The sequence below is a fragment of the Galeopterus variegatus genome, unplaced genomic scaffold (assembly GCF_000696425.1).
Source record: "Galeopterus variegatus unplaced genomic scaffold, G_variegatus-3.0.2 Scaffold4239, whole genome shotgun sequence".
NCBI classification, from domain to species: domain Eukaryota; kingdom Metazoa; phylum Chordata; class Mammalia; order Dermoptera; family Cynocephalidae; genus Galeopterus; species Galeopterus variegatus.
In genome coordinates this window covers 138973-164945 of record NW_007730350.1, presented here as the reverse complement: position 1 = coordinate 164945, position 25973 = coordinate 138973, and the positions used below count along the sequence as shown (strand labels likewise).

General features: G+C 39.1%; 1 protein-coding gene across 1 annotated transcript; it reads right to left on the bottom strand.

The window, feature by feature from the left end:
- Positions 1-354: 354 nt before the first annotated feature.
- Positions 355-25423, bottom strand: LOC103602640 (rho guanine nucleotide exchange factor 28-like; the record flags this gene model as incomplete). Its single annotated transcript, XM_008587063.1, has 5 exons — positions 25246-25423; positions 22319-22612; positions 6553-6736; positions 3942-4122; positions 355-424 (listed from the first exon to the last, which is right to left on the bottom strand). Coding segments are annotated over exons 1-5 (907 nt in total), but the record flags the coding sequence as incomplete, so codon positions are not given.
- Between the last annotated feature and the right edge of the window lie 550 nt (positions 25424-25973).

The following is a 25973-nucleotide window of genomic DNA, read 5'->3' as shown; positions in this document are numbered from 1 at the left end:
CAAATAAACTTCTTTTCTTTATAAATTACCCAATATATGGTATTCTGACCCCAAATTTTGGAAGGAGGAGCACAATCTCTGTGTGTCAAGAGAGTGCTCTGAAGATCAGGAACTGGAGAGGACCTGGCCCAGGCCTGGCAAACAGCAAATGCCAGCTGAATAAAAAGTGGAAACAGTGCACTTTTTTTCATTCTGTCAGAGGACCCAGGAGCTTTGCTGTATCCCACAACCCCTGATCTTGCCTCTGAGCCCCTTGGTTCCTGTTCTGCTTCACCACACACTTCAACAGACTAGTTAACTAAGTAAGTCCTGAGCACCTTCTGGGTTCCCTAAGTAAGGAAGGAGCATGAGTACCTTCTTCAGTGTCTGCAGCACCAGAGGGCATAGTCGATCTTTCCTCTGGCCTGGCTTCTTGCTCCAGAGCCTAAAAAATGAAGGAAAAAATTTATCATTTAAGGCTTCAGATATGTAACAAAGAGATGAAAATCACAATCAAGGTTTCAGAGCTGGGGAGGCTGGGAAATAAAGGGGTGAGTAAAAGGTCCTGTGTAGCCAGCACCCAGGATGACATGAGAGAAATCAGGAGGCAGGAGCCAAAACTGTCCCTGCCACTAACCCTTTACCACTTCCGCAGGTCACAACAACTAGAAGGTTCTCCAGAATGTGATGCATGAACCAGAAAGAGAACAGAGAATCCTGAAACTAGAAAGAGGGGCTGTAGTTTTATGCATCTGCCCGCTGAAGCAGCCCCCATCCACATCTGGAGACACAGGGACCTCGGAGGAGCAGAATGAGGGGAGAAACACACTTGCAGGGAGCATCCAGGATGACCATGGGGCTTGAGCTGCAAGCTGGTACACGCTGGGCAGGCTGTCCCCAGTGGAAACTGAGTTGGTGAGCCTTCCAAAGACCTTAGAGAAAAGCTTTCCTCTTGGGACTATCTGGGTTTTCTTTTCAGATTCCCCACAACCAGTGAAAATGTAGAGAAACACAGAATTATGTGTCAATATGCCAAATGGTAAAACAGCTCAAAACTGCATCAGCATATGTTCCAAAATAAATCGTCAGCACACTTGGGCAGGTAACTACACAACCAATGTAGACAGATCCCTGAATCCCACTGGGCTTGTTATGAAGCCCAGTGAGTCAAGTGCCTCTCTCTTTGATTATTTCAGAACAACGTCCTGAGGCCAGAGCAAAAAGAACATGAAAATATACTCAACTTACCAAACCATAAAGGGGCAGGGACACAAGTGCCTAGTCACCAACCCACACCCCAGCCCTACCTCCAGGCACTGTGTTCTTTCTAGAGCCCACCATGGAATTAGTGGATGGACCAGAACAGGTCTGTGCTGGGAGATACTGAGGCAATGAAAGCATGAGCACTTGGGGTGGAAGGAGACGTCACTACACAGGCTCAAGGCCTGAGCCAACCACCTACTCCACAGTTTACCTGGGGTCAGCCTTACCCTGATCCCTTGTCTTTCAATGAGGGAAGTTGCCAAACCTGTGTGAGAAAAGGACATCAGGCAAAGCTGATTTCTGACTACAAAACAAAACTTGAAATAAGGAAAGATTATTATTATTATTATTATTATTACTATTATTATTATTGGTAAATGGGATTATTAAAACTGAATTTTCATCCTTATGAGTAATTTTGAATGCAACTTTAGAAAACTTCTATTTCCTAATTGCCTTATTAATTGTAGCCAAGTTCTACAACTAAATTATCAGCATTCTGATTAATAGAAAAAACTTTTTTATGAGGAGATCATTTAAAAATGATTAAAAGATACACCTAAGATATTGCCTATTATCTAATTTTCTAATATCTGTCTTTACAGTTTGGATATTTACCACCAACCTGTCACTTTAGCATTTAATATTTATTACAAATTATCATGCCTCCACTGTCACATGAAAAGATGAAACTTTTACAACTCTGAACAAGTATGGCTTCTGAACAGGATCACCTGAACAGCTCTTGTATATGTAAAGCAAACTCAGGTTTCTGCAGCAAGGTTTTATTGCTGTTTTTCTAGAGGATTGCCGATAACGGAGCAATGCCCAAACCCTGAGTATAAACGTGTCCCCCTGTGCAGTAGAAAACATGGCCTATGGTTCAGTGAGAACAGATCAGTCTCCCAGATCAGTCTCTACAGCTGTCACATAAAAAATACACATTTAGACATGTAAGAGTCAATAAAGCATGAATACTTTCTGTACATAACGTATACATAATTTCATTATGTTTGTTATTAAAAGTTGTGAAGCTTGAGTGTGGACAACCCATATAATAATTAACACCTGCTTACATCTTACAAAGTAAGACGTACCACAAAAAAATTTAAATTCAAGAACGCTATAGGATCATTTTGTCAGGCAAGTAAGAATGAATGACTTTGGATATCATAAAGAATCTCAGCCCTTCCCTTCCCAGTCTCCCTGTTCACTACCCAGCCACACACCTTGGAGTAGAAAGGAAAAAGAGGAATGCTGAAACTTGGAACATTAAGGTCATTCCATTTTAAATGATTCTTTTATCATATGTTTTCATAAAATGGGAATCTCAGAGAAACTGGAGAGCCAACTCCATTTGGCCTTTGTTATTATAAAGTCCACTATCATAAACCATTGAGGCATCTAGATTTATGCACCATAAATCTTCTCCAAGGTCCTAAGCATTATTTCAAATGTGTATGAGAAGTCACAAATCCAACCTAAGAAGTAGGAGGGTTTTATAAGAGAGCAAATATTCAATTATTTTTGATATGCATAGAGCTTATTCTATCCTTTTCAGGAAGCTAGCCTCCAAGTCCATGCTGCTGTCTGAGCACTCCTGAGGATATGCATGTTGCTGAGCTCTGTCCCTGTGGAGCTGCTGGAAGTGGGGCTCATGCTGAGAACTGCTGTGCACAAAGTAAGTGTTTGCCCGGCCAGAATAACCACCACTTGGTGCTTTGGTGAGAAGCCACAGTGGTGGCTGTAGGTTTTAATATCGTTGAATGACAAGTATCCTTGAGCAAAACCCTCATTTTGCATATACAGTATGTAATCCAATAATGATCTTTGCTTGATATATAATGCTTTGGCTAAATCTTTAGTTTAATTATATAAAGCAAACATTTTACAGAAGTCAAAACCATGACTAACGACAATATCAATGTTCTTAGCTGACTTTTTACTCTGTAAAGCCTACACCTTTGTGAAACCTATGCCTTGTTAACAGGTGCGCTTGAGAACACAGGAGGCTGCAGGATCACTGGTGAGTCTCTTAGAAGCTATGTACTGTCAAACAGATTGACTCAGCCCTCTTACTCAAAATAACACTTTTTCCAGTAATAATTAAAACATGTAAACATCCTTTATATTCTTTCAGAGTCTATAAACAAAATAATAATAATGATGAAGGTGAAACATTTTAAGCCCTGAGATGGGCATGCTATGATAGCACTCAAAGCTGGTGTTTGGGCTATGATAGGGCAGGAAAAACCTCTTTGAAAAAGAACTAGGTTCTTACCTGTCCCCATTCAAGAAAAGTGTGTGCACTGGGACAAATGCTTAACTACATATAAGCCATAAGAAAGCCCGGGAATAGATATTACAAATGTAAAAGAGCCCTAAATGCAACTGCTTTAGATAAGAATAATTTATAATAAATACCTTAAGAGAAAATATCTAATATTAGAATATTAATACCCAACCATGAGTAGGTCTGGCTCAGAAAAGTAAAGGAAACAAGATCATACAAACTACTATTTTTCTGCTACCAAAATTAATAATCTCCATTCTACTGATCTAACACAGTTTCCAGTTCCATGTCCCCCGAGGTTTCATTTTGCTACCAGCAAAAACACTTGTTCCCAAAACAGTGAATTGATGCCTACACACTCTCTAGAAGTGTACATTATTGTATACCAGAATAACTGGGCACAAACCTTGACAAGGAAGGCTCTATCCCAAAAGTATTTCCGGAAGAGTTTAATATCTGCCTCCAACAAATGCTCGGCCGTGTGGTGAAGGGTCAAGGTCAGCGTTTCTGATGAGTGCAGGTACTGCAGGACGGCATCTTCATTGAGCTGCACTCGGGAGAAGCTGGGAGAACGTCTGCCCTGAAAACTGAAACATCACAAATCAAAACCCACACGCAGCTCCAGAGACACCAACTCCAAGATCCCAGGACCCTCATTGCCTTGGTATTACAAATTCAACTGGCAAAATAATCCTTGAAAGTCATCTACATATAATAAATGTATAGGATTGTGTAAGCAAATACTAATAAAGCCATCTTCCTATTTCCACCTAGAGAAGATGTTTATTGAGAAGCCATTGACATACTATATATTTTAAAGGTTTTTATAAATAATGAAACATACTGGCTTTTGAAAATAGTATTTTACCTCAATACTTCATCTTCCTTGTAATCTGAAAAGATGCTTCTCACTTTAACAGAGTCACTTGTAGGAGAACAAATTAGCTGGCAGCCAATAATTTATTAGGTGATTACAGTTGAAAACAGATATGATCTCCAGGGAGCATGGTGAGGTTTGGATGTTACAAACAAGTCAGATATTCATAACTGCTACCACTGTTGCAAATCACTTTCTCATGCAAATTATAACATGCATAAATTTGATCCTGTTGTATTTTTGAATACACTCATCAACAAAGGAACAATATTCCCAAACTAAATTCTTGAATATGAGCTTATTTTCTGTTCTGTCTTGGCTAAGAACAATTGCACATTAATTAGCTATATGTAGGCTTCATGGTTAATATCACAATATTCTGGATGGCTTACAAGGTCATGAAACAGCAACAGTAAAGAAGCCTCTGGAGGAAAATGTTAATGTTCCCAGATTACAGCCCACCTTAGATGTTGTCACATCCTGATAGATTGTTCCCAGATTCCTTCTCTTCACAGAACTAGCTCTATGCCTCTTTCTTCTTCTAATGTGACTTCATTTTGTTAATAAATGTTTGCTTTACAAAAATATATTATACTTCCAATGAGATAAATGTTATCTCCATCATATGGAGTGACAAAAAGACATCCATAAAGAGCAGTTGTACTCCAGAATCTTCTAAAAGAAAACTCCCCATGACAACAGAACGAACTCTGAGCCTGAGCAATAAGATCATTGTTGTTAACTTAGAATATGGAGGCTCTATCATATGATCAGAATTTAGCTCACAGTCTACTTCTAATCCCCTCTAAGAATGGGCTTATCAGACATGTAAACTTTTAAAACACACAATATCTTCTGTCCTTGGACACAGTAAAAAAAAAATACAAAGCTACCAACAGATGAAGAAGTCAGTCCCCAGGAACTGTCACAATGACTAAGTCAAAGGCAGCCTTGCCTTGCCCTTTTCGGCCAAGAAAGTGGGGTCATGTTAAACCAAAGAAAAGGACAATTCCATTTCGATAGGCTCATCCCTTGGTTGATGGTTGTTTAACCAAATGAGAAAACAGACTGAAATCTCTGATATCTAGTCTAACGTCCACTTATGTACAATATAACCATAAATTCATTATGTTGACTTCCATGAGCCAAACAAGGAAAACCACTCCATTAAGACAAACCATATAATAATACTCTAACAATATTTAGTATTTATGTACCGCTTTGTAATTTTCAATGCACTTTCCCATTCATATTTTGGTTTTTACCACATGTTAAATGAAGAAAATCACTATACATGAATCCTCCTTTCATTAGTTAAGAACAATGACTGATCTGAACCATTCTAAGTAACAAATATACTCATTATTCACTGGAAGGGTTGATACCATCATAAACATAGAGAATTTTATAGTTAACAAATTATTTCCTTTGCAATATTTCACTAGACCCTAACGACCATCCTATTGCTTAAATAGTACCATAGAGTTTGTCTGTAATTCACTGATTCAACAAAAATTTATATATTTTTAACAGAACACTGTACTAGAAACACTGCAGTGGGTGAAACAAAAATAGTCCCAGCCTTCAAATAGTTTAGGAGAGAGACATATGAAACAAATGATTACTTATTATATAAAATTACAAGTTATGATTAATATTGTGAATTAGTCACAATCATAATTAATATTATGAATTAATCATAATCATAAAAGAGCATAACATAAAAGTCCTCTCTGAGGGAGTGACACTTAAACTGAAACCTGAAAGATAAGTAGGGGTTAGGCTAGTGTTTTCCCAACTTCTTTTCTATTACTGCCCCCTATACGGTGCCTTCAAAACATTTTTTTTCCTCTCTTCCCCATTAAATGTTAATACCAAAAATACAAGAATATTTCAAAAAGTCCATGGAAAAATGGGATTAAAGGATAACACGAATCTTTTCATGAGCTTTTTGAAGACCCCTCTTGCATTTGTATATCTGCTTCTGCACTATATGTATACCTGTGCTAGACACATGAGAACCAACTGTAAAATATAAACCAACATTAGCTTATGGTTTGATTATTTCCATTTCTCCATGCTACTTGGCAGACTTTATCGAAACAGCTGAGAAAAGAAATGATCAAGTAGCTGAACTCACTTTGTGATGTCTCCCACCAGCTTGGAGTGTCCGCCATGTAAAGCTAAATCTAATGGCGTGGAACCCTCTTCATTGGGTAAAGCCAAGGCCTGGGCTCCCCCAGGGAGACACAAGAGGAACTGGGCGAGCTTAGCAAGACCCCATCTCACAGCCAGGTGTAGAAGAGACTCTCTGTGTGGAGATACTAAAGAGAAAAAAAAAAAATATTAGCTCCTCCATTTACAAAGTTTGTTTTATACATTTTATCGAAGAGACCATGTATTTAGACATAATAAGAATGTCAGAACTGGAAGAACCACAGAAAGCATATAATCCTAACACCTTATTTTACAAGTGCAGAGAGGTCAAGTGATTTCACCAAGGACAGGTAGTCAGGAGGTGCTGGAGCCAGGTCTGCTCATCACTGACACAATGTTCTGTCCACCCACTATGCTACACAATCACATCACCTTTCCCTAAATGAGCAGTAAAGTCACCTAGGGAAAACTAGTTCTAAAAAAAACCCTATCCTTTGGAAACAGACACTTGTCAGTTTCCCAGGTGCTCTTTAAGGAGACTCTGCTACTCAGACAGGGCAAGCTCTCAGAGGACAGGACTGCAAAGGACCCTCTGTTTCCAACCTTTGTCCTCAGAGCTGCTCCTCCTTGCTGAGAAACTGCAACAGAAACGAGCTTGATATGTCTAGAAAACTGAAACCACAGTCCTTCTCAAACTTCACAGCAGTGCTTTAGCTCATCTGTGAGATCCCTGAGAGTATTCCAATATTGTCAAAGCCACCCCAATGCTTTGCTTTAAAAGCTAGTCCTGTGCCTTTTCATAGGCCCCTGGACGGAGGGCTCTTGGTTGGTGCAGTGTGTGTATCTTCGTGTGTGGTGTTTGTCAGTCCACATTATGATTGTTTCCTGACTGTATCATCTTACAGTCTGAAGGGCCCTTGAAGTTTTTCATTCCTAACATCTGGAGAATTAAAGTCATTCAGTATTTATGAAGTTGAACAGCAACTGGCCATTAAAAATCTCAATTATTTATGTTATGTTTAAATTGTCTAATTTGTATAGAGTTTGTACACCTGTATTCCTACTGCAATGTCCCAGTGCCTGAAACACAGCTGGCCCATGATAAACATTACACTGTACATATAAAAGAATAACTTTGCCCACATTAAAAAAGCTAGGTCCATGAACTCCGTAGGCATCAAGATACTCCTTAAAACAAGCCCAATTTTAACAATCTTAACACGAAAATCCTAGCACTCAAGATCTGCTGCAATGAGCATGAAGTAAGAATTTGAAAACATGATCTCCAGGTAAGTAGTGTTATTGACTGAGTTTGTAATCCAAAACAGATCCAGATATATTATACTGCATCATGCTGGAGTGAAAGGCCCAAGAGGGAAGGGACCTTATCTTTTATCCTGTGGTATCCCCACCCCTGGCACAGTGCCTGGCACATGGTACGTGCTCTATGACTATTTGCTCATTGAATGAATGAATAAATAACCAATAATTCCTTCCCTGGTGAGTACCTATGAAAGTTAGCTTTTAATATATGGCCGTAGCTATATATGGAGCATCTACCATTATTTGTTCCATCTCCAACACCTCTTGGCTAAAATCTGAGAACAGAAACTTTATATCTCATACATAACTTGGATACTAAGGACAAAACTTCCCCACATAGCTTACTGTTCACATTAACATGATTTTACTATTTCATTGTCTTCATCAGCATAAATTTACTGTTGTTCATTATAGGAACTTCTCTTCAGTAGGAACCATCAACAGACAGTTTAAGCCCTAAAACTAGTCCTAAACTATATCATCATCCTTAATCAAACTCTCCTTCCTGCCTGCTATCTCCCCACCATCACCTCCTCATTAAAAGACCCTCAATAAACCAAATTTCAAATTCTCAATAAATTCCAACCTTGCCGTTCCTCCTTCAAGACACCACTAAGGGTCTGTGGGGGTGGTGTTCTCCCTCACCACAGCAGGCAGTAAACTCACCTGTCATACCAGCTGGCTGTGCTGATGATATTGGGAGAGCTAGCATCCAACAAAGCTCTAATATGAAACAACTGGAAGGAAATACTCCATTGCACATGAATGCAAAACTGCTTAGTTTACATTTTTAATTGGTTTGTACTATTTCTAAATCTAGATCAAATGAACATAAGGCTTTCTATTTCAAGTATGTAAATGAGCACTTATCACATTGAAATGCCACCAACTTCTCTGTATATTTGCTCCATTATTCGTTTTTGTGATACAGCACAGAACCCCCAGCAAAATAACATCCAAAATGCCAAAACATCTAAAAACAGACAAGGCAGTATATTCCTACCAGACATTTGTTTAATATACTAGATATCTTTATCTTTACAAAAATCAAAACAGCTGTGTTATTTAAAAAATTATCCTTAGCTATTTCATTATTTATCTTTAAATTTTTAACCATTATACACATTTGATTACAAAGTCATATTTTTTTTAAGTAGTATTTTTATTCTTAACAGATTCCCAGCAGGGCATGTTTGGTAACACTTGTATGTTTCTTCCCTTTTATATAATAACCAGGAAGAGATGTGTTAGGTTAAGGTAACAAAACACACACACAGAGACACATGCACACACATGCACAAGTATACTCCCCAACATAAGGTAGCCCGTCAGCATGAGGATGGAATTTCTATATTATAGATCCCAATCTGAATCTGATGAGAAATGTCCCATGGTTGTACAGGTTGTCATGTACTTCCGAGAAAAATATGATTGAAAGGGAACATCTAAGCCCTTCGTGTTCTCTTTTAAAATAATACCATTGGTGAAGGCGAGCATAGTATCAACCGTATAAATGGTACTCCCCACAGCACAGGATATAATGCCCTACATACTGTTAAACCAGGGGGGCAGTTCCCTGAATTCAACCTGACCAACTGCGTGAGTGGAGCGAGATGCTGCTACTTCCACCAGGACAGCTTTGGAGCCTGTTCCACTAGTCCCAGCTCCCTGTTCTTTCCTTTCTGGCTCTATCCTAACCTCCTGTTCAGCAGGAGAGAACAGTAAATATGTGGGACTGAACGGCTCACTGTTGCCTCTGTCTCTCTCTCTTTCTGAGAATCTACCCACTTCCCAGGGAGGAGGGAAGGCAAGGAAAGACAGGATCTTCTGAAGTTTAAAGAAAACAAGTTAAAAACTGACCAAAATGTTGTGACAGAGAGCTTTCTCATTCAGTATGAAAGTTCAGAGCACAGAATAAGGCAAACAGATTGAAAGAGGAAGCTTCGTGACATATATAAATAATTCTGCTTGTTATAGTTTCAGATTTCTTACCAGCAGCCAGGAAAACAAACTGTGGAAAGGAGGTGGGAGTGTTTAATTAAAACAATCTTTTTTTAACCAAATAATTATGTCTCTTCCTGTTTGGTTGGTGCCAGGAGTTATTTGAACTAATGTAACTGAGGCAAAATTACTAATAATTACTCTAATGGCAAACATTAAAAGGTATGATTTGTAACATCCTGGGAGCACAATCACGCAGACACAGAAAGGAACTGAACTGGCTGTGTCACTCAATGAACCATTCCCATCATGACAAAACAGGAGGCTCATCTGCCCCAGATAGGACAGGAAGCTCAGAGTCCAAGCTTCTCACCCCACCCAGCAACCGTTTTTTACCTATCAGATGAGGTTGTCACAATAAAGGTCCAAGGTTCCTAAGAGTATTTAACCTTGTCCTGACTTCGTCATAAGCAAGAATCTGAAAAAGAGCATAGACCAAGAGAATTTCCAGAGCCTCCGAGGCATGAGGGCAGGGATGGCCAGACAGTTTGGTTGTTACTAAAGGAAACTGGTCTTGTTTACTGGTCAGTCTGAATCCAGAATCATTATCACACCTATACAAGGTCTGATTATACCTTTCCATTAGCAGAAATTCAGCTTGGAAGACTGAAAAAATAAATTAAATTTTCAATGTTGGTTCGTCCATTATAGCAAATGCACACTCTGTGGGGTTGTTGATAATAGGGCAGTCTTTGCATGTGTGGGGGCAGAGGGTATATGGGAAATCTCTGTATCTTCTACTCAGTTTCAACGTTAACCTAAGACTGCTCTGAAAATAAAGTCTATTAAAAATAATAATAATATAATTTACTAATTAATTAGCCAGGCCCTCCGGAACTCAAAATCACTGCTAGAGGAAATGTAAACTGTACAGCCACTTTGAAGCACCCAGCAGTATTATTTAATAAATTTGAAGAAACTAATGCCTGATAGCAAATACATTGTATTGCAATTCCATTCTTATATGCAAACCCTAGCAAGGAGTATGCTTTGTGTGCACCAGGAAACATGCACAAAAATGTGAAATGGTCAAAATTACAAGTAATCTTAATGCCCATGAACAATAGAATAAATTGCAGTATAATCATACAATAGTAATCTAACAACAATACAAATAAATTACAGACTAACACAGAAGAAAATAACAAATATAACATCAAGGCAAGAAAAATCAAGTCACAAAAGAATACACAGGGCATGTTTCAATTAATAGGAAGTTCAAAAAAAGTGAAAGGTAAATTTATTATTTACTGTATTAGGGATAGATACATAGGTAGTAAAACTATAAAGAAAAGCAAGGAAATGGTTACTATAAAAGTCAGTATAATACCTCAAAGGGGAAAGAGGAGAAGGTGACTGGGAAAGAATGATGGGCCAAGGTACTTCTGGGATCCACTGTTAAGTATGTGTACATCTTTCTGTCTCACCCTCTCTCTCATACACGTACACACACAAACTCACACACAGGAAAATTTTTTTAAAAAACAGACTGATATTCAAGGCCCTCCACAGACAGTGAAATCAGAATTTCTGGGGTGGGGCACAAGCATTAACCTTTTCCAAAGATTCTCAAGTGACTCTAATGCAAAGCCAGGGTTGGGATCTGCTACTTACATAAGTGGTTAGCAAAATACATTATCTATGTCTTCTTTTTATAACACCTCTTCCCAATCAGCTCTTAAGCCCCCAAAAAATTTCACCAAAGAACAGCAACAAAAGTTTTCTGTGACTTTTTCATGTTATTTTTAATCCACATTATGTACTGCTAAGCCAGGAAATTGCTTTAAACATTTAGGAAAATATTAAAGCTAAAATGTGATGGGTACAATAATCTAGAAGTAAATGATATTTTTAAACACAGGTTAATTCAGAAATACTTCTATTTTGTAGAGCTTAGTAATGTTTCATAACTCCTTAGTGTAACTACTGAAATGTATTCTACAGAGATGTTTTTGGAAGACGAAAAAAAATTTTTTTTTTTTTTGTCTTTTTGTCTTTTTCCGTGTCTGGCAACGGATCGCAACCCTCAGTGTTGCCCCCGTACCGGACCGGGGACCGGCAACGGGATCGCAACCCTCGGTGTTGCCCCCGCGCCTCGCTCAGCCAGTGAGCGGGAACCGGTCTGCATGTGGGATCCGAACCCTCGGGCGGGAGCGCCGCCGCGCTTCCCAAGCGGCGCACTATCCAGTGCGCCACCGGGCCGGCCCGAAAAAAATTTTTTTAATTCACATAAATTTAATTCAGTAAGATAAGTTGTACTCTGATTTCCAAAGCCACGTATATATTAACGGAGGTCTCAGTTTTTGCATCTAAGTTAACAATTCGATAGACAAACCTGCCTTTGAGAACTGTACCACCAGCTCACTTGTGTTCAGAATAAAATAAATACCTGGCCCATGAAATCACTGTGTGATGAACTACAGCTCTAGGCTTAGACACAAAGAGTGTGAATAGAAATAAGGGAACTATCTGGCGTACAAGAAAATTGATCTGCACATTAAGTTGATTCCAACCTACATCATGTATCATGATTTTAAAATTTACAAATGTTTATAAAATGCCAAAAATGATGAGCAAAAAATAAAGACAACGAAAGAAAAAATATTACCAAAAATGTACATGGAGAGTAGAAGAGAGAATTTAGTATGGGTATCACACATAATCTCTAAGATTTCCAGGATTCTTAATGAGAATAGGAGAAGAGCATCTTCCATTTACATAGTCCACTCAGGGCTCTGGCATGTATATAAGCAAATCAGACTTCTACACAAAAGAATGGAGGTTGGTAAGTCCGATATAAACAGACTCATAAGAAAGATACGGAAACAGGACATCCCATAAAGCACAAGACCAACATGGCAGGCGTGGCTGGATCATGAGGACGAAAGGTAGAAGAGGAGTTAAACAAGCGTAACGGCAGGGTGAAGCTCCCTGAAACGTCTCTTCTGCATCAGACACATTTGAGATTCTCAGATTACAACCACCACTGACTAAAAGTAATCTGAAAAAACATCCATCACACACACATTCATTCCAGAAAATTCCCATTGTGACATAAAAGACTCAAATGTACTTTACGGATTTTGATCTCATATTGGCTACTTATACTTTAGCTTGTGGAACTAGTGCTAAACCAGCTGAAACACTAAAAAGTCTTTATCCGAACTCAGGAGGGCAAACCAATTTTTGACCTTCACATTCTGGGGACATTTTGAGACTGAATCATACAACATGGACATCAGTACAAGATATTAAGAATCCAGAAACAACATTGTATAGTGCAAAGGGGAACAGACTAAAGAGCTGAATGATCTGGATTTGAACACTTATTGAGCTATAACTTTTAGGAAACGACTTAATTCTCAAGTTTCAAGTTGCTTGATCAAAAAGGGAAGTGATATCTGCCCAGCCTGCTACCCAGGATACTTGGTGGCTGTAATGAAAATAACATATGGGACAGGGCTCTCGGGAACAATGGAAGCCAGTAGTGGGGGACTCATCAGTTGTACACGTTTATCTGATCTTTTTAATACAAAAAAAAAAAAAGATAAACAGTCTCTAAATAGATGTATATATGGTTGAAAACAGTTTTCCTCTGGTTATAATTTAAAAGCAGAATTGAAGGGAACTAGCCGCCTGCTTCTGAGGCACTATAATTGCATCAGTGTAGCACACCAGATGTGCCAGTAAGACAAATGTGCGGCAATCCCATGCCTCGGGCACAGGCGGTCATTAGGGGTTGTAAGCAGCAATTATGCCATACCTCCTTTCCAGCCTGTGCAATCAACTTTTCTGCTCTTTGTTAATATTTCTTCAAAGCTATGATTCAAGCCCACCATTCATTCATTCATTCAATAGATATCTGCTGACAGCCTACTGTGCACAGGCCACTCCTCTACTCTCCCCTCATAGACACCCTCCCAATTCACCCGCCAGGGACACTGTTGTGCTTAGGAGACAAATGAAAATACCCTGCAGTCTAATGTTATTACTGACAAGCAGCTTAAGTGTGGACACATCATGTCTTGCCAATGGCCTTTTGAAGTCTGCATCGGTAGTCTAAATTCAAGCACAACCAGGAAACTGGCCACTCATTCACGGCCGGATCCACTCACTGCTCTGCACTGGAAGCCAGAGCCTCATGTCCAAAGTCCCAGACTGAGAAATACAACCTCTTTGGTTATGAGCTACAGCATCAACGCGTGATTTCATCTTCTCCTTCAGCCTTGGGGGCATAATCAGCAAGGGACATTCTGGTGAGAGTAGAGGAGGAAGGTAAATAGGATTAAACCAACAGGAAATCAGTATAAAAGGTGCTGCCTACCTGGGGTAAGGGTAGGGAGGTTGGATAAAAAGTTGAATAGAAATCCAGATGGGCAACTATTATTATGCATGAATTAAAGCAAAAAAAAATAAACCATGACAACCATATTTATTTCATTCTTACTGGGTGCCAATGACTATGATAGAGATTCCACACTGTTTGTTTCTCTTTTTTTGGCAGCTGGCATGTACAGGATGCCAGCTGGAACCCTGGACCTTGGTGTTATCGGCACCATGATCTAACCAACTGAGCTAACTGGCCAGCCCTATACTCCTTGTTTCCATTGCAAGTTAATATTTATTCAGTGCTTTATATGTTATCACATTTAATCCTGACAGCCATTCTGTGAGGTATGTCCTATTATTATCCTCATTTTATAGATTCAGAAACTGAGGCTTTACACAACTATGCAATTGCCCAAGCTCCCTCAGACATTAAATGGAGCATCAAAGATTTCAACCTAGACTTTCCCACCTCCAAAACTCAAGTTCTTAACTATTATATCTCCCAATATGCAAAGGATGACTTGAATTAGCTTTAACTGCAGTGATATTTCTCATGTACCTGTCAAGGAAAAATATATTAGCAATAACAACAGAAAATCAAGACTATAAACATTAAAATGTTTTAAGAGAAAACATAGGAGAGTCTTGTATTATAAGAATTGGATACTACGTTTTCTTTTTTTAAAATCGGGGATTTTTAAAAAATCCCTGTAAAACCTATTAAAAAAATCATGTAATACTATATATATTTGTATCTCCTACTAAAAATTGCAGGTGGGAAGATGGGAGTTGTAGAGAAAAATATGTACAGGAATAAAAAGCCCAAAATAGATTTTTAAAAAGAGGTCAAGAAAAGATAGAACCTTAATAAATCAACAAATCGAGAGAGGGAAAAACAAGCAGAATGAACCTTATCTGTGCCAAGTGTAAGAACCCAGGCTCAACCTCCATGCTCAGGCCACTTATTCCAGATGTTGGCCTGATGTGTCACCACACAGATGCACACACATGCTGTCATGACCAACCTGCAAAATAAAAGTGCTACCACTACAGGCATGGGGAAGGGAAAATAGGTATGTGGGAACCTAGTGTAGGATGACAGAAGATTTTTTTGAAATTTCTATATATACAGCTTCATGTCCACACCAAGGCTCACATTGACAGAGTCAAGACAAGGCCTTATAAAGTTCATTAAGGCCAAGTTAAGTGGGCCTCGCCACAGGGCACACAGCTGGTCACTGCTTTAAAAACAGCCATCACTTCTGGTTCTATGCTCCACCCTCCTCCCCAGATCTCTCTCACCCATCTTCTTCAGCCACTGACCTTTTAACCTCCAAGCACTGGTAGTTTTGAAACTAATGTTTCATTTGGATTTTAAATAAAATAGTACAAGAACAACTGCCAACATTCACATTCTATAAAGAGATCTATGAAAACAGCAAAATCTTAACAATTTCTTTCAAGATTATTAAGAGATCCCTTGGCTACTGTCATTTTCCAATTCAATTCCAATCTCCTGTGTGCAATCAAAAACTGCCACGTGCATCCTGCAATGTTTGAAGGGACCCCAAAGGAGAGAAGCCAGGGATAGGACAGGGCCAACCAGAGGTGAGCTTCAAGACCTTCCACAGGCACGAATCCTTTGGGAAGCACATTAGGGTAGGGTGTTTGAAAATAAACGCTCCCATTTACATTTTGTTACATGAAAATTATAATTGAGGGGGAGAAAGTGACCTGAATACAACCCTATGTTCTATTTCCCAGATGTGAGAGTAAATGCGTAATTCTCTATTTCAGTCTAAGGACCATTGTTGCCAGACAAAAGTAGGAAGCTTATTTTTTAAGGAACAGTTTAAGCTGCAGTACCTTCTTTAAAACATAGTACTTTAAACAGAATGTGCTCAATAAAAGTTTGACTTAAACTGAAAACTAAATCAAAATGATTTGGGGGTGGGAAGGGTCTTTTTCCTTAGGAGTTTAATTCTATATTAAATTCTTTACTGCTAGAAAACCTATTCCTTAAAAATTAAAAAGCTAAAAAAGTGATGGAAGACAAAGAAAGCATTTTAAAATTAGGATTTAAAATTTCACAAATGATATACATATACACAGGTAAGTACTGTGAAATAATTTTATCAATTTACCATAACAATTTACCATAGGATCTATTCTAAAGAACATTCTTTCCATTAATATCCAGTAAGTTACCTTACCAACTGAAGGCCTATTAACAGCTTAAAATGTCAGAAAAGAGGGGTGGAGATATTTGTCCCATTAGATACTGTCAGAAGTGACAGAGACTGAAAAGCAATACTGAATGTATACACAACAGCTTGAAAAATGTCAAGATTTCCAAGAGGAACATACAAAACGCCAGAATCAGTTGTTACCCATTATGCATTAATTTCAAAACTTAAAAAAAAAAATGGAAACTTGTATGTTGTAATAAATCAGTCCTTTATGGGTTTCCTACCCAGTGGTGTTTTAGCTGACATTATTTCAAACTTGCTGCTCAGTACAAAGCTTTGGGGCAGAATAACAAAGCTGACATTTCATGTAGTAGTCTTCAAGCCAGCAAGCAAAGCTCATAATTTAATATGCCCTCCCCTGGTTAATAAGATCTGCAACATGGTGTAGTCAGGGCTAATCAACAAAGCCACGCTCCTGAGCCTTGCTCTGTGTTCTTTATCTATCCACAGCCAGCAGACTGTATTCAAGCATAAAAACACAAGCCAAGCTCCATTTCAAGTGTTAAACAAATCCTGCTTCTTACTGGTTACAGATCTCTTTTTTTCTGTTCAAAGACAGAGAAACAGATATTTTCCTCTGTCAAACACTGTTGGGCCACACATTCCCTTCTCTTGTTGCCTAGAAAGAAGGTGATGGTTCCAGTGTGTGGCTTGAAGCAAGATGTAGATGTCACATAAAATTGGCAGTTCCCACTGAGTCTTTCAAAAGGAACTGTTAATTCTCACTTAATGGCTTTTCCTGCAGATAAGAAACAATATTAAAACTGCTCTTTAAACTCCTTAAGTGATTCACCCAAAAAGATTTTAAAATTTTTTAAAAAGTAATAAACTCCATAAGTGAACACTAAACAATCAAGACATATTTTAACAGTTACTAAATAACCCCTACTCGTACAAATTTTCTTCTGAAGTCCTTTTGGGCCTCTGCATTTCTTTTCCTGCCCCCCCACCCAGTTAGTTGTGAAGCATAGAAAAACATTCTCCTTCAAAGGGTACTAATTTATGAAGATCCTATTAATGGGGCAAAGTACCCTTCTTTCCATTATTCATACATTATACCTGTGGCCCATGACAAGGTTTTCTATTTTTCCTTTAAGTCACTAATCACTATGATGTCATCTATTTTTGTACAGACACTAGACTTTCCCTTACAACACGTATTTGGCAACTAATGAATTATTTCTCTAATTTCTGGAGTCAAGTTTAAATCTGTTGTTGTTATAACTCCATTGGTGTTATTTGCAAGTTAAGAAGTATATTCTTAATCTGATCTTTGAAATAAATAATTAAAACATTAAATTCCCTAAGCCACACTCGGTAGGTCCTACCAGTTCCACCAATTGGTCTTCTTTGGGGACAGCTCTCCAACCAACCATACCGACTATATATCCACAGAATGAGAAGCTGACCCCCTAAACACATCAGCTGTGTTTAACTGCAAGCCCAGGACAGCCCTGCAGAAAAGCGGCAAATGCTCAATTGGCTTAACCTAAAAACTTCTTCCACCCATAGAATCAATTATAAAGGCAAGAGGAAAGTTTAACTCTTCAGATTTGACAAAGCAATCTAACAGATAAAACTTGCTTTGTTTTGTTAAACACTTTAATATTTTTGCCCTGCAGATTTGATTCATGGTATCACCATTACAAAACGAGGTTTTGCTATGGTTTTATGACTGGTACAACAAAGAACCCCATCTCTTCCATGACAAACAAAAGAACTTCTGCTTGTAAGGAGACCTTTGATCATATGAATTACCTTTACCTAGAGAACTGAAGGAGAGTCCAAATTCATTTTCAAAATAATATTAATTTATTCTGGCAAAAAATATCTTGAATCTGCCAAGTTGCTATATATGAGAGTACTCTAAAAAGTTTGTGGAAAAATGGAATTAAAAAATTATGCAAATCTTTCTATGAACTTTTTGAAGACCCTCATATTGGTTTGTAAGTGTAAATATATGTGAGAAACACTCTTTATAGGAATTTTTATTTTTTTTAAAGAAAGTGGGCTCTTTTTTTTTTTTTTCCTTTTAAATCAAAAGCATAACCAGAACAAGCTCTAATGACTCCAAAGTTTGGAAGAGAAGCTACTGTGTTCCCATAAGCAATGCCATCAGTCCTCTGAGATGGCATTTGTAGACCCCTTGAGTTCTTTATCCAAATGGCAGCTTCCTCAGTGGTGATGACAAGCTTGGGGCTTGCCAGCCATGTCATGCTCCTGGGAACACAAGTGAAGGGAAGTAGTTTGAGCAGGAAGGGAAGGCTTTTAACTCAAAAGTCATCTGAACATCTACACATATAACATTAGAATATTCTGTCCCAGTTAACCCAATTGCCAAAAGTATGCCAATCTCTGAGAAAAGATTTCTGTCCGAAAACAAACAAGCAAAGAAACCAAAACAAAAAAAGATAAATTGTGAAATTTTATTGGATTATTATATTACTATTCAATACTTTACTCCAAATTTAGGATACTGAGACCCTGCAAAAGCTTCTACCATGAAAGCTGTTTCACAGAAGGAATGAGCTTCATTTTATGAGATAGAAATCCAATTTTATTTATGCCCTAAAATTAAATAAAACCTGGTATATTTCCTTCCCTCGAACACATAACGAAGTTACATTGTGATTAATAATGGGTAAGACTGAGGGCCAAGAGAAGACTCTGTTTTTCTTTAAGAGACACAGCCCTCCACTCAGACTTTTGCCCTTCTCCAGGATCTCAGGCCTTCTTATAACGTTCAATGATTGAAAAGAAAAAAATAATGAGATATTTATTATAAAACAAAAGGAAATACAATAATGTTTCACAGTAAGGCTTCAATCAGACTCCTCCACGGCAAAGCCATTACAGAAATTAATTAATACTCAAATATCTGTTTATCAAAGAAATCATAAGTAAATAGATAAATACAAAGAATTTTTAATAAGAGTGAATAGTGAAGCTTTAAAATAGTTTTTGGATACGTACTAGGAAAGAACTGTTTTCTACTAATGATGCCACTAGCACTAATACACTATAAACTCCAGTGTGCCCCATGCCTCAGTTTCTCACTTCATTATTATAATCTACCTAGAAGATAAGTAACTCTAACAAAATATGTATTCTAGATAAAAGTATGCGCACATAAGAGATTTTAAACTGCTTAGATTAAAACTCTACTAAATTAAGAGTTAAGTACAACAAAGAACAAATTCAAAATAATTCAACATTAGCAGAATCCCACCAAATGGATTTGAGTAGGCAGTGAGTCAAAATACATCCACTAAAGAGTACACGTGCATTGTAAAAACCTAATATAACCCCGCTGACCTAAAGCATCGGTGATAGTCCACTAAATGTTCATGTTTATGCCCAACTATAAAATTATTCCTCTATGTCCAATTATTTGGTTTGGTCAATAAAATAAAAACTACAGATTTCACCCCCACCCCCCCACCCTCGGTATCTAATATAATATCTAAAGTAAAAAATTTAAATTTAAATAGAAGAATTTACATTTGAATCTAGTCATTTAAATGCCCAATTTGGCTTTAAAAAAAAATCTGGAATAATTCTGATGAAATTATTCTGGTAAATATATCTGTTAAAGCTTATTAATCTAAAATTAGCCATTATCTATATATGAGCCATAACATACATACAGAAGAGAAATGAGGTACAAAAAGGTACATATAGATATTTAAACACATGGTAGACTGACTCAAATCCCATTAGATGAATATAAGCCTTCAAGTAAAATTTTGCTTAAAACATGAGCATTAATCCTGTGCCTTGACACTGATGTTGTAGAGAAGCTCCATTATAAGTTTAGGCTGCAGGTAATGTTACATCAAGTACTGCAGCTGTTTTTAGAGAAAGTCTAGAAGAGTTTCTAAAAATTTTCAAGAAACTATTTACAATACCAGGAATTTTGTCCTTTTCCTGTAGCTTCATTTATCCAAACCAACTGTAATTTGCTTTCCATATATGTACATACACGTATGTAAAAATATACTCTCTCTATATGGAAATCCATTCACACACACAAAAAAATCAACTTTTACTAAGAGTTTAGTACGTTCAGACAGTGTTCTGGAAGCATCATCATATGTTATCTAATTTAATCATCACAGCCAGCCAATGAGGTGGGTACTATTATGCCTCATTTTAGAAATTAAAAATTTGTGGCACCAGAACTAATAACTTGCTCAGGTCTCACAGCCAGGAAGCAGCAAAGTCAGGATTTGAACCTGGCTCCAAAGCATATATTCTTAACAACTACGACAGTAGAATTGTTTTCCCATAAAATACAATGTCTCCCCATGAAAAGAAACCACTCCAGTTTTTCTTTCATGAAAATTACACATACCATATATAAATACTGGCAGAGGAGTCAGAAAGGACCGCTTGGTGACATAAATTTGTCTAAGGATATGGATAAATCAAAGGTCCTGACAGAGGCTGGGCAAACACTAATAGATCTCCAAATAGCAATGAAAATGGCAATAAGACAACTCTTGTCAACTTGGTGCTTATTTGATTATGTATTTCTATCAGCAAAAATAACCTTGCGTATGCACACCCAAGATGGAAAACTGTAGAAGGACCTAGCAAAGGACTTGGCACATAGCAGGTGGTCAAGAAATATTTGTTGAATGAATAAAGGGTATATCTTGAGACCTTCCAGTATCACTACTGGAATTACCCCACATATCCTCATATTCCTTTGCTAGGTCCTTGGAGATAATGGTGAGAGAACAAACACAACCCATACCCCAGGGAGCCCACCTCTTTATCTGCATCAATCAGCTACCACACGGCAAAGTGCAGCATATAGGATTCAGGCCTGGCTCACTGCTGGACTAGACTTGTGACTTCTCTTACCCATGGCCTTAAAATATAGGAAATACCCTTAGGTGCCCAGGAGAGTTTTAGTGTAACCCAGATTAAAGGAAAGAAATGGAGATCCCCTCTGATTGTGGTTTATGGCCCTATAATTCTGTTTACAAAAATCACACCCCTTTACCTAGGTAGTGCATTTAATCTTACCTGTGATCAAATTTAAGCAAACCTGTAACCTGTAACTAGAATTTATCAAGAAGCAGAAACTCCTAAGACCACCACCATCCAACTATAAAGCTAAAGTTCATGGGAAGAATACAGAAAAACAGCAATAATATAAGTTGTGTTCAGGAAAATACAGAGCAACATCTCTGTATTTCCAATGAAATTACGGGATCTGTAATCACCATTAGAAGCATCTATTAAACAGTTTAGCCTCATGCCTAGTATGTACCTATATATATATAGCGCTGTTTACACGCAGATTCCAAAGAGTTGGTATTGGGAATCCATTCGGGCTCCAGTTAACTCCCAAGGTGAGCACAAACATAATACGAATGTTCTACATGACACTGACATTTTTAAAGAGGACAACTTGCTGGTTACATTCTCTGCATGGTCTCATTTTTTCTAAGAGTTTCGGAGAGTTGGCAGCATGATATTCCTTGTCCTATGACCCTACCTATTGGGAAACAGGGCAGCAATGTCCCCTTCCCATGACAAGAAAAACTTGCCATGAGAAGTGGAGCCACAGCCCACAGCTGCTGGCTCCAGAGCCTGCCATGAAGAAACAGTCCTTTGCCCCTAGAAGCAAAGTGTTTCACCTCCATCCAGCCCACACCTCCGGGGACAGAGCAGAGAGGAGTGGCTCAGGACCTCAGGGAACCCAACCCCATCAGAGCAAGGCTTAGGAAAAAAGTGGGCAGCAAAACCCACCCAGGGAAACAGATAATACATAGTAAGGCACATTCTGAACTTGACATAGACAGGAGACATCTGAATTTTCTGGTGAAGACCTACCTTCAAATGAAGAATTCCCCACAACGGTCCACCCCAGAGGCAACTCCAGATGGGTCAGAGCCAGCACTAGCTCTTCATCCAGTGCAGGCAGTGCAGCCACCGTCAGGGCAAAGGGGGTCAGCAGGGTCTCGTGGCTGCAGGCTGTGAGGCGATGGGCCTGGGTGACCAGCAAGCGAGCCAGCCTGCAGGCCGTGTTGTCCACGTAGGCCACCGAGCCAGAGCCCATGGTCACTGGGGAGTAACCTTCCGAGCAGAGGCACACAGACACCAGCACCGTCTCCTGAAGCCCATGGCCTGGACGACAAGAAGTGGACCGGTCAGCTCGAGTCTGCAGGAGCTGTTCTCCCCACAGGCCAGCCCAGCTGCAGTGCCTAGCAGACACCCCCTCCAGGAGAGCAGGGCAGAAAGCAAAGCCGGCCCATTCTCGTCCAATGCTGCCACACCTGGGCCACGTTAAAGCTGACTGTGTCTTCTTTCAGTGAGTCCTGATTTTGCAATTAACCTTTACAAGCTCTGAGCAATGTAGTGTCTATTCTCTTGTCACTACCAAACACTGTCACTTGGCATACCTCACCCTTTACTTCTATCCCAACCCCTGAATTCAAATTTGTTGCCTTAAATACCTTTGCTCCTCTACACTCTGCCATTTCCTCCTGAGTCACATATTCCTGCATATTTAGGCTACAGTATCATGAGACAGCACCATCAAATTATATAAGTTCATCCTAATTCCACAGAGCTCCTTTGAATGTGAGTTAGGGTAGGTGAAGACTACTCCACAGAAATACGCACGCTCACACACACACACGTGTACATATATATGCGTACTAACGTCTATAAAAGAGAAACTAACATCTGTCTATATATAGATGTTGTTCAGTGCCCCTACACTTCTGATAATAGCTGCTCTGTCTTGTAGGCGTTCTCAATACTTCTCCTCTGGGTGGTCACCTAATCCTGCTCCCTGTCCCTTGTCACTCTCCTCTCCCTTCCCCCTACTCTCCCATTTTGCCAAGTTTGGTAAACTTCTGCCCAGGTACATTTTTATGCTGCCCTTAGCAAAATTTCCAGCAATTAGTAGCACCAAACCACTGTGATGATGATAATCATTGTTGAACAGGAGAAGAGTTAATTTTCAGCCTCCAGTGACCCATAGGGCCCTCTGACCCCCAAGCTAATGGCTAATGGGTACAAGTCATTCCTCCTTTGCCTTATTCTCCAAAGCCTTTCCCCAAAGGCTATGCTGCCAGGGCTTCAAGGAACAAGAACATGCTAAGTGCACTGAAAGAGGACTCCTGTCCTTCTCACATTGCCTCTTTAAAGTGGCCCAATGGGGCAGGCACAGAACGTACCTACCCCACCAGACCATACAGATCCAGTATATACTATAGAAATCTGTTTCACATACTTCTGAAAGATTATTCTGGGTAAGTTTTACCAGGGAAATTTATAGTTCAGAAGTAGAGATTGTCACCTGTCTCTAGGGAATCTGTCAAAATGAAGGTAAGAACCCTCACTTTTTAAGTAGGTCATAATATAATCAGAAAGATTTTCTTTAATACACAAGAAGAAGGAAGGACATTGCCCCTACATGCAAGTAAAGAAAAAGAGCAAAGAGTTTTGATGTTAAGAATGATGCTTTACTTATTATTTTTATTCTTTCTTTATAAGAGTCTTAATAAAGGAGAAACTAAGAAAATAGGGAAAAACCAAAGGCAGGAAAGACGAATGTAAATGACAGAGTAAAAAGGGAGAGGGAAAAGAGACCAACAGCCACAGTAACTACGTCCCATTAAGTTTGACTTTTTTTTCTTATGAGGATGGGGGTTACACAATCAGAGAGAGAAGTGCTTAAAATTGCCCACAGTCTCAGAAATTGGACAACAGATTAATCCAATGACCAAGACCAGGCAGGGCTGAAAGAAATCCACACTCCTCTACAATTTTAACTTTGTCTGTGTTGTTTGCATGTTTACTGCCTATCTGCTTTCCACATGTAGATTTACTATGGAAGCACTTAGGAACATGTTTTCTTTAAAAATAAGGCCAACCTTATCCATTAAAAAAATTGAAGTTTCCTTATGATACACCTTAAGAGGACCTAAAAAACCCACAGTTAAGAAAACCCAACCAATCAACAAACAAGAACCAAAAGACACTCTCCCTGTCCTGCAGGTAATGACCATTTAATACCACCTTTTCGCTAAAGCTTGATGTCTTTTAGATGCACAACCCACACACCAATGAATATACAAAACAACTCTATCTGAGAAGGGCTATTAGCTCATAACAGCACATTAACAGGAGAGACTAATTTGTCATGTCATCATGGAATTTGAAGAAGACAACTGGAAAATTAGAGGTTTCAAATATGAACATTTTGGTGGTAGGGAGAGAAAGTTTTGGAGCCTGAGATCCAGCAAGGAAGATTCTACGTAGACAGGGAACAAAGAAAGAACCCAGAGACCAAAAGGAGAAGGTAGGGTGGACCTGGGGCTGCCAGGCAGACCTCGGGGGGGTGAGGAAGAAGGAATGAAGACAAACTTGGTCAAAGTCAGTTCTGCCTGAGTCGACCCTGGCCATAGGCCCAGGGATCACAGGTGAAACAACATTCAGCGTTTCCTCCATTTGACTGCATCCAAAACACACCCAACCTTGAGAGTTGGGTGCAGCCAGCAGGTTGGGCCTGCCCAGTCTAAGTCAAGGCCCCTGATGGAGCTGCAGACACAGCTGGAAGAGCCTCAGACGTGAGAGAAGGCAGTGTGAGTGTTTCTCCTAATGTGCACGTGCGCACACACACACACACACACCCCTGACCTTCCAGTGCTGCTTTCTTTCTCCTCCCGATTCTCTTCCTGGCCAATATCCCTGGAGGAAAGATGCTTGCAGACAGATTTCCCAAAAGCACAACAAAGAGGACACCTTACCTGGAATGGTGGATTGGAGAACATTATCCTCAATCCGCTTTGCAATCACAACGTGTCTCTGATGAGATCCATCATAAATAAAGTAAAACTCAGCATCTTCAGGAAGATAGACATTTTTGCCAAACTTTGCATAGACCGTCATCTGCCCCTGAAAATGAATAAGTCGGGGCATCGTCATACTTCCGTGTTCTGGCTCTAAGAAACCACAATAAAAAGGGCTCGGGCCCAAAACCGTGTCACTTGTTATATTCATTTCACGTGCTTGAGCTCAAATATCAAGAATCCTTCTTTCCAACAACATTTTTGACATCAGGGAAGATACTTCCTGATATAGTCAGGTATGAATATCAGAGCTGGTTTGTTCTGTTTTTAAAGCTGAAGAAGTTCGGGGCACAGAGAAGACTCTTTTTTCTAATTTACTAGATGTGTGAGTGTGATACTTCATTGCCTTTTGCTTTGTTTGAATTTCTACCTGCCGAACATCATGGCTTGTATTAATTTTTATGCAGTACTTGACACTCCCAGGGCCGCACTCTCCCGAGTGCGCCACGGGCTTGGCCCATATGCAGTACTTGAAATACCACTATTAGTACAAAGATTCAAGAGAACTGTTCTTCGCTCTGGCCTCACCCTATACTGGAACACAGCAGGTTGTAAGAACCTTAAATACTCATAAACATTGCCAGATAAATGGGACTACTTGCTTCCTCACTTGCTGAGCCATTTCC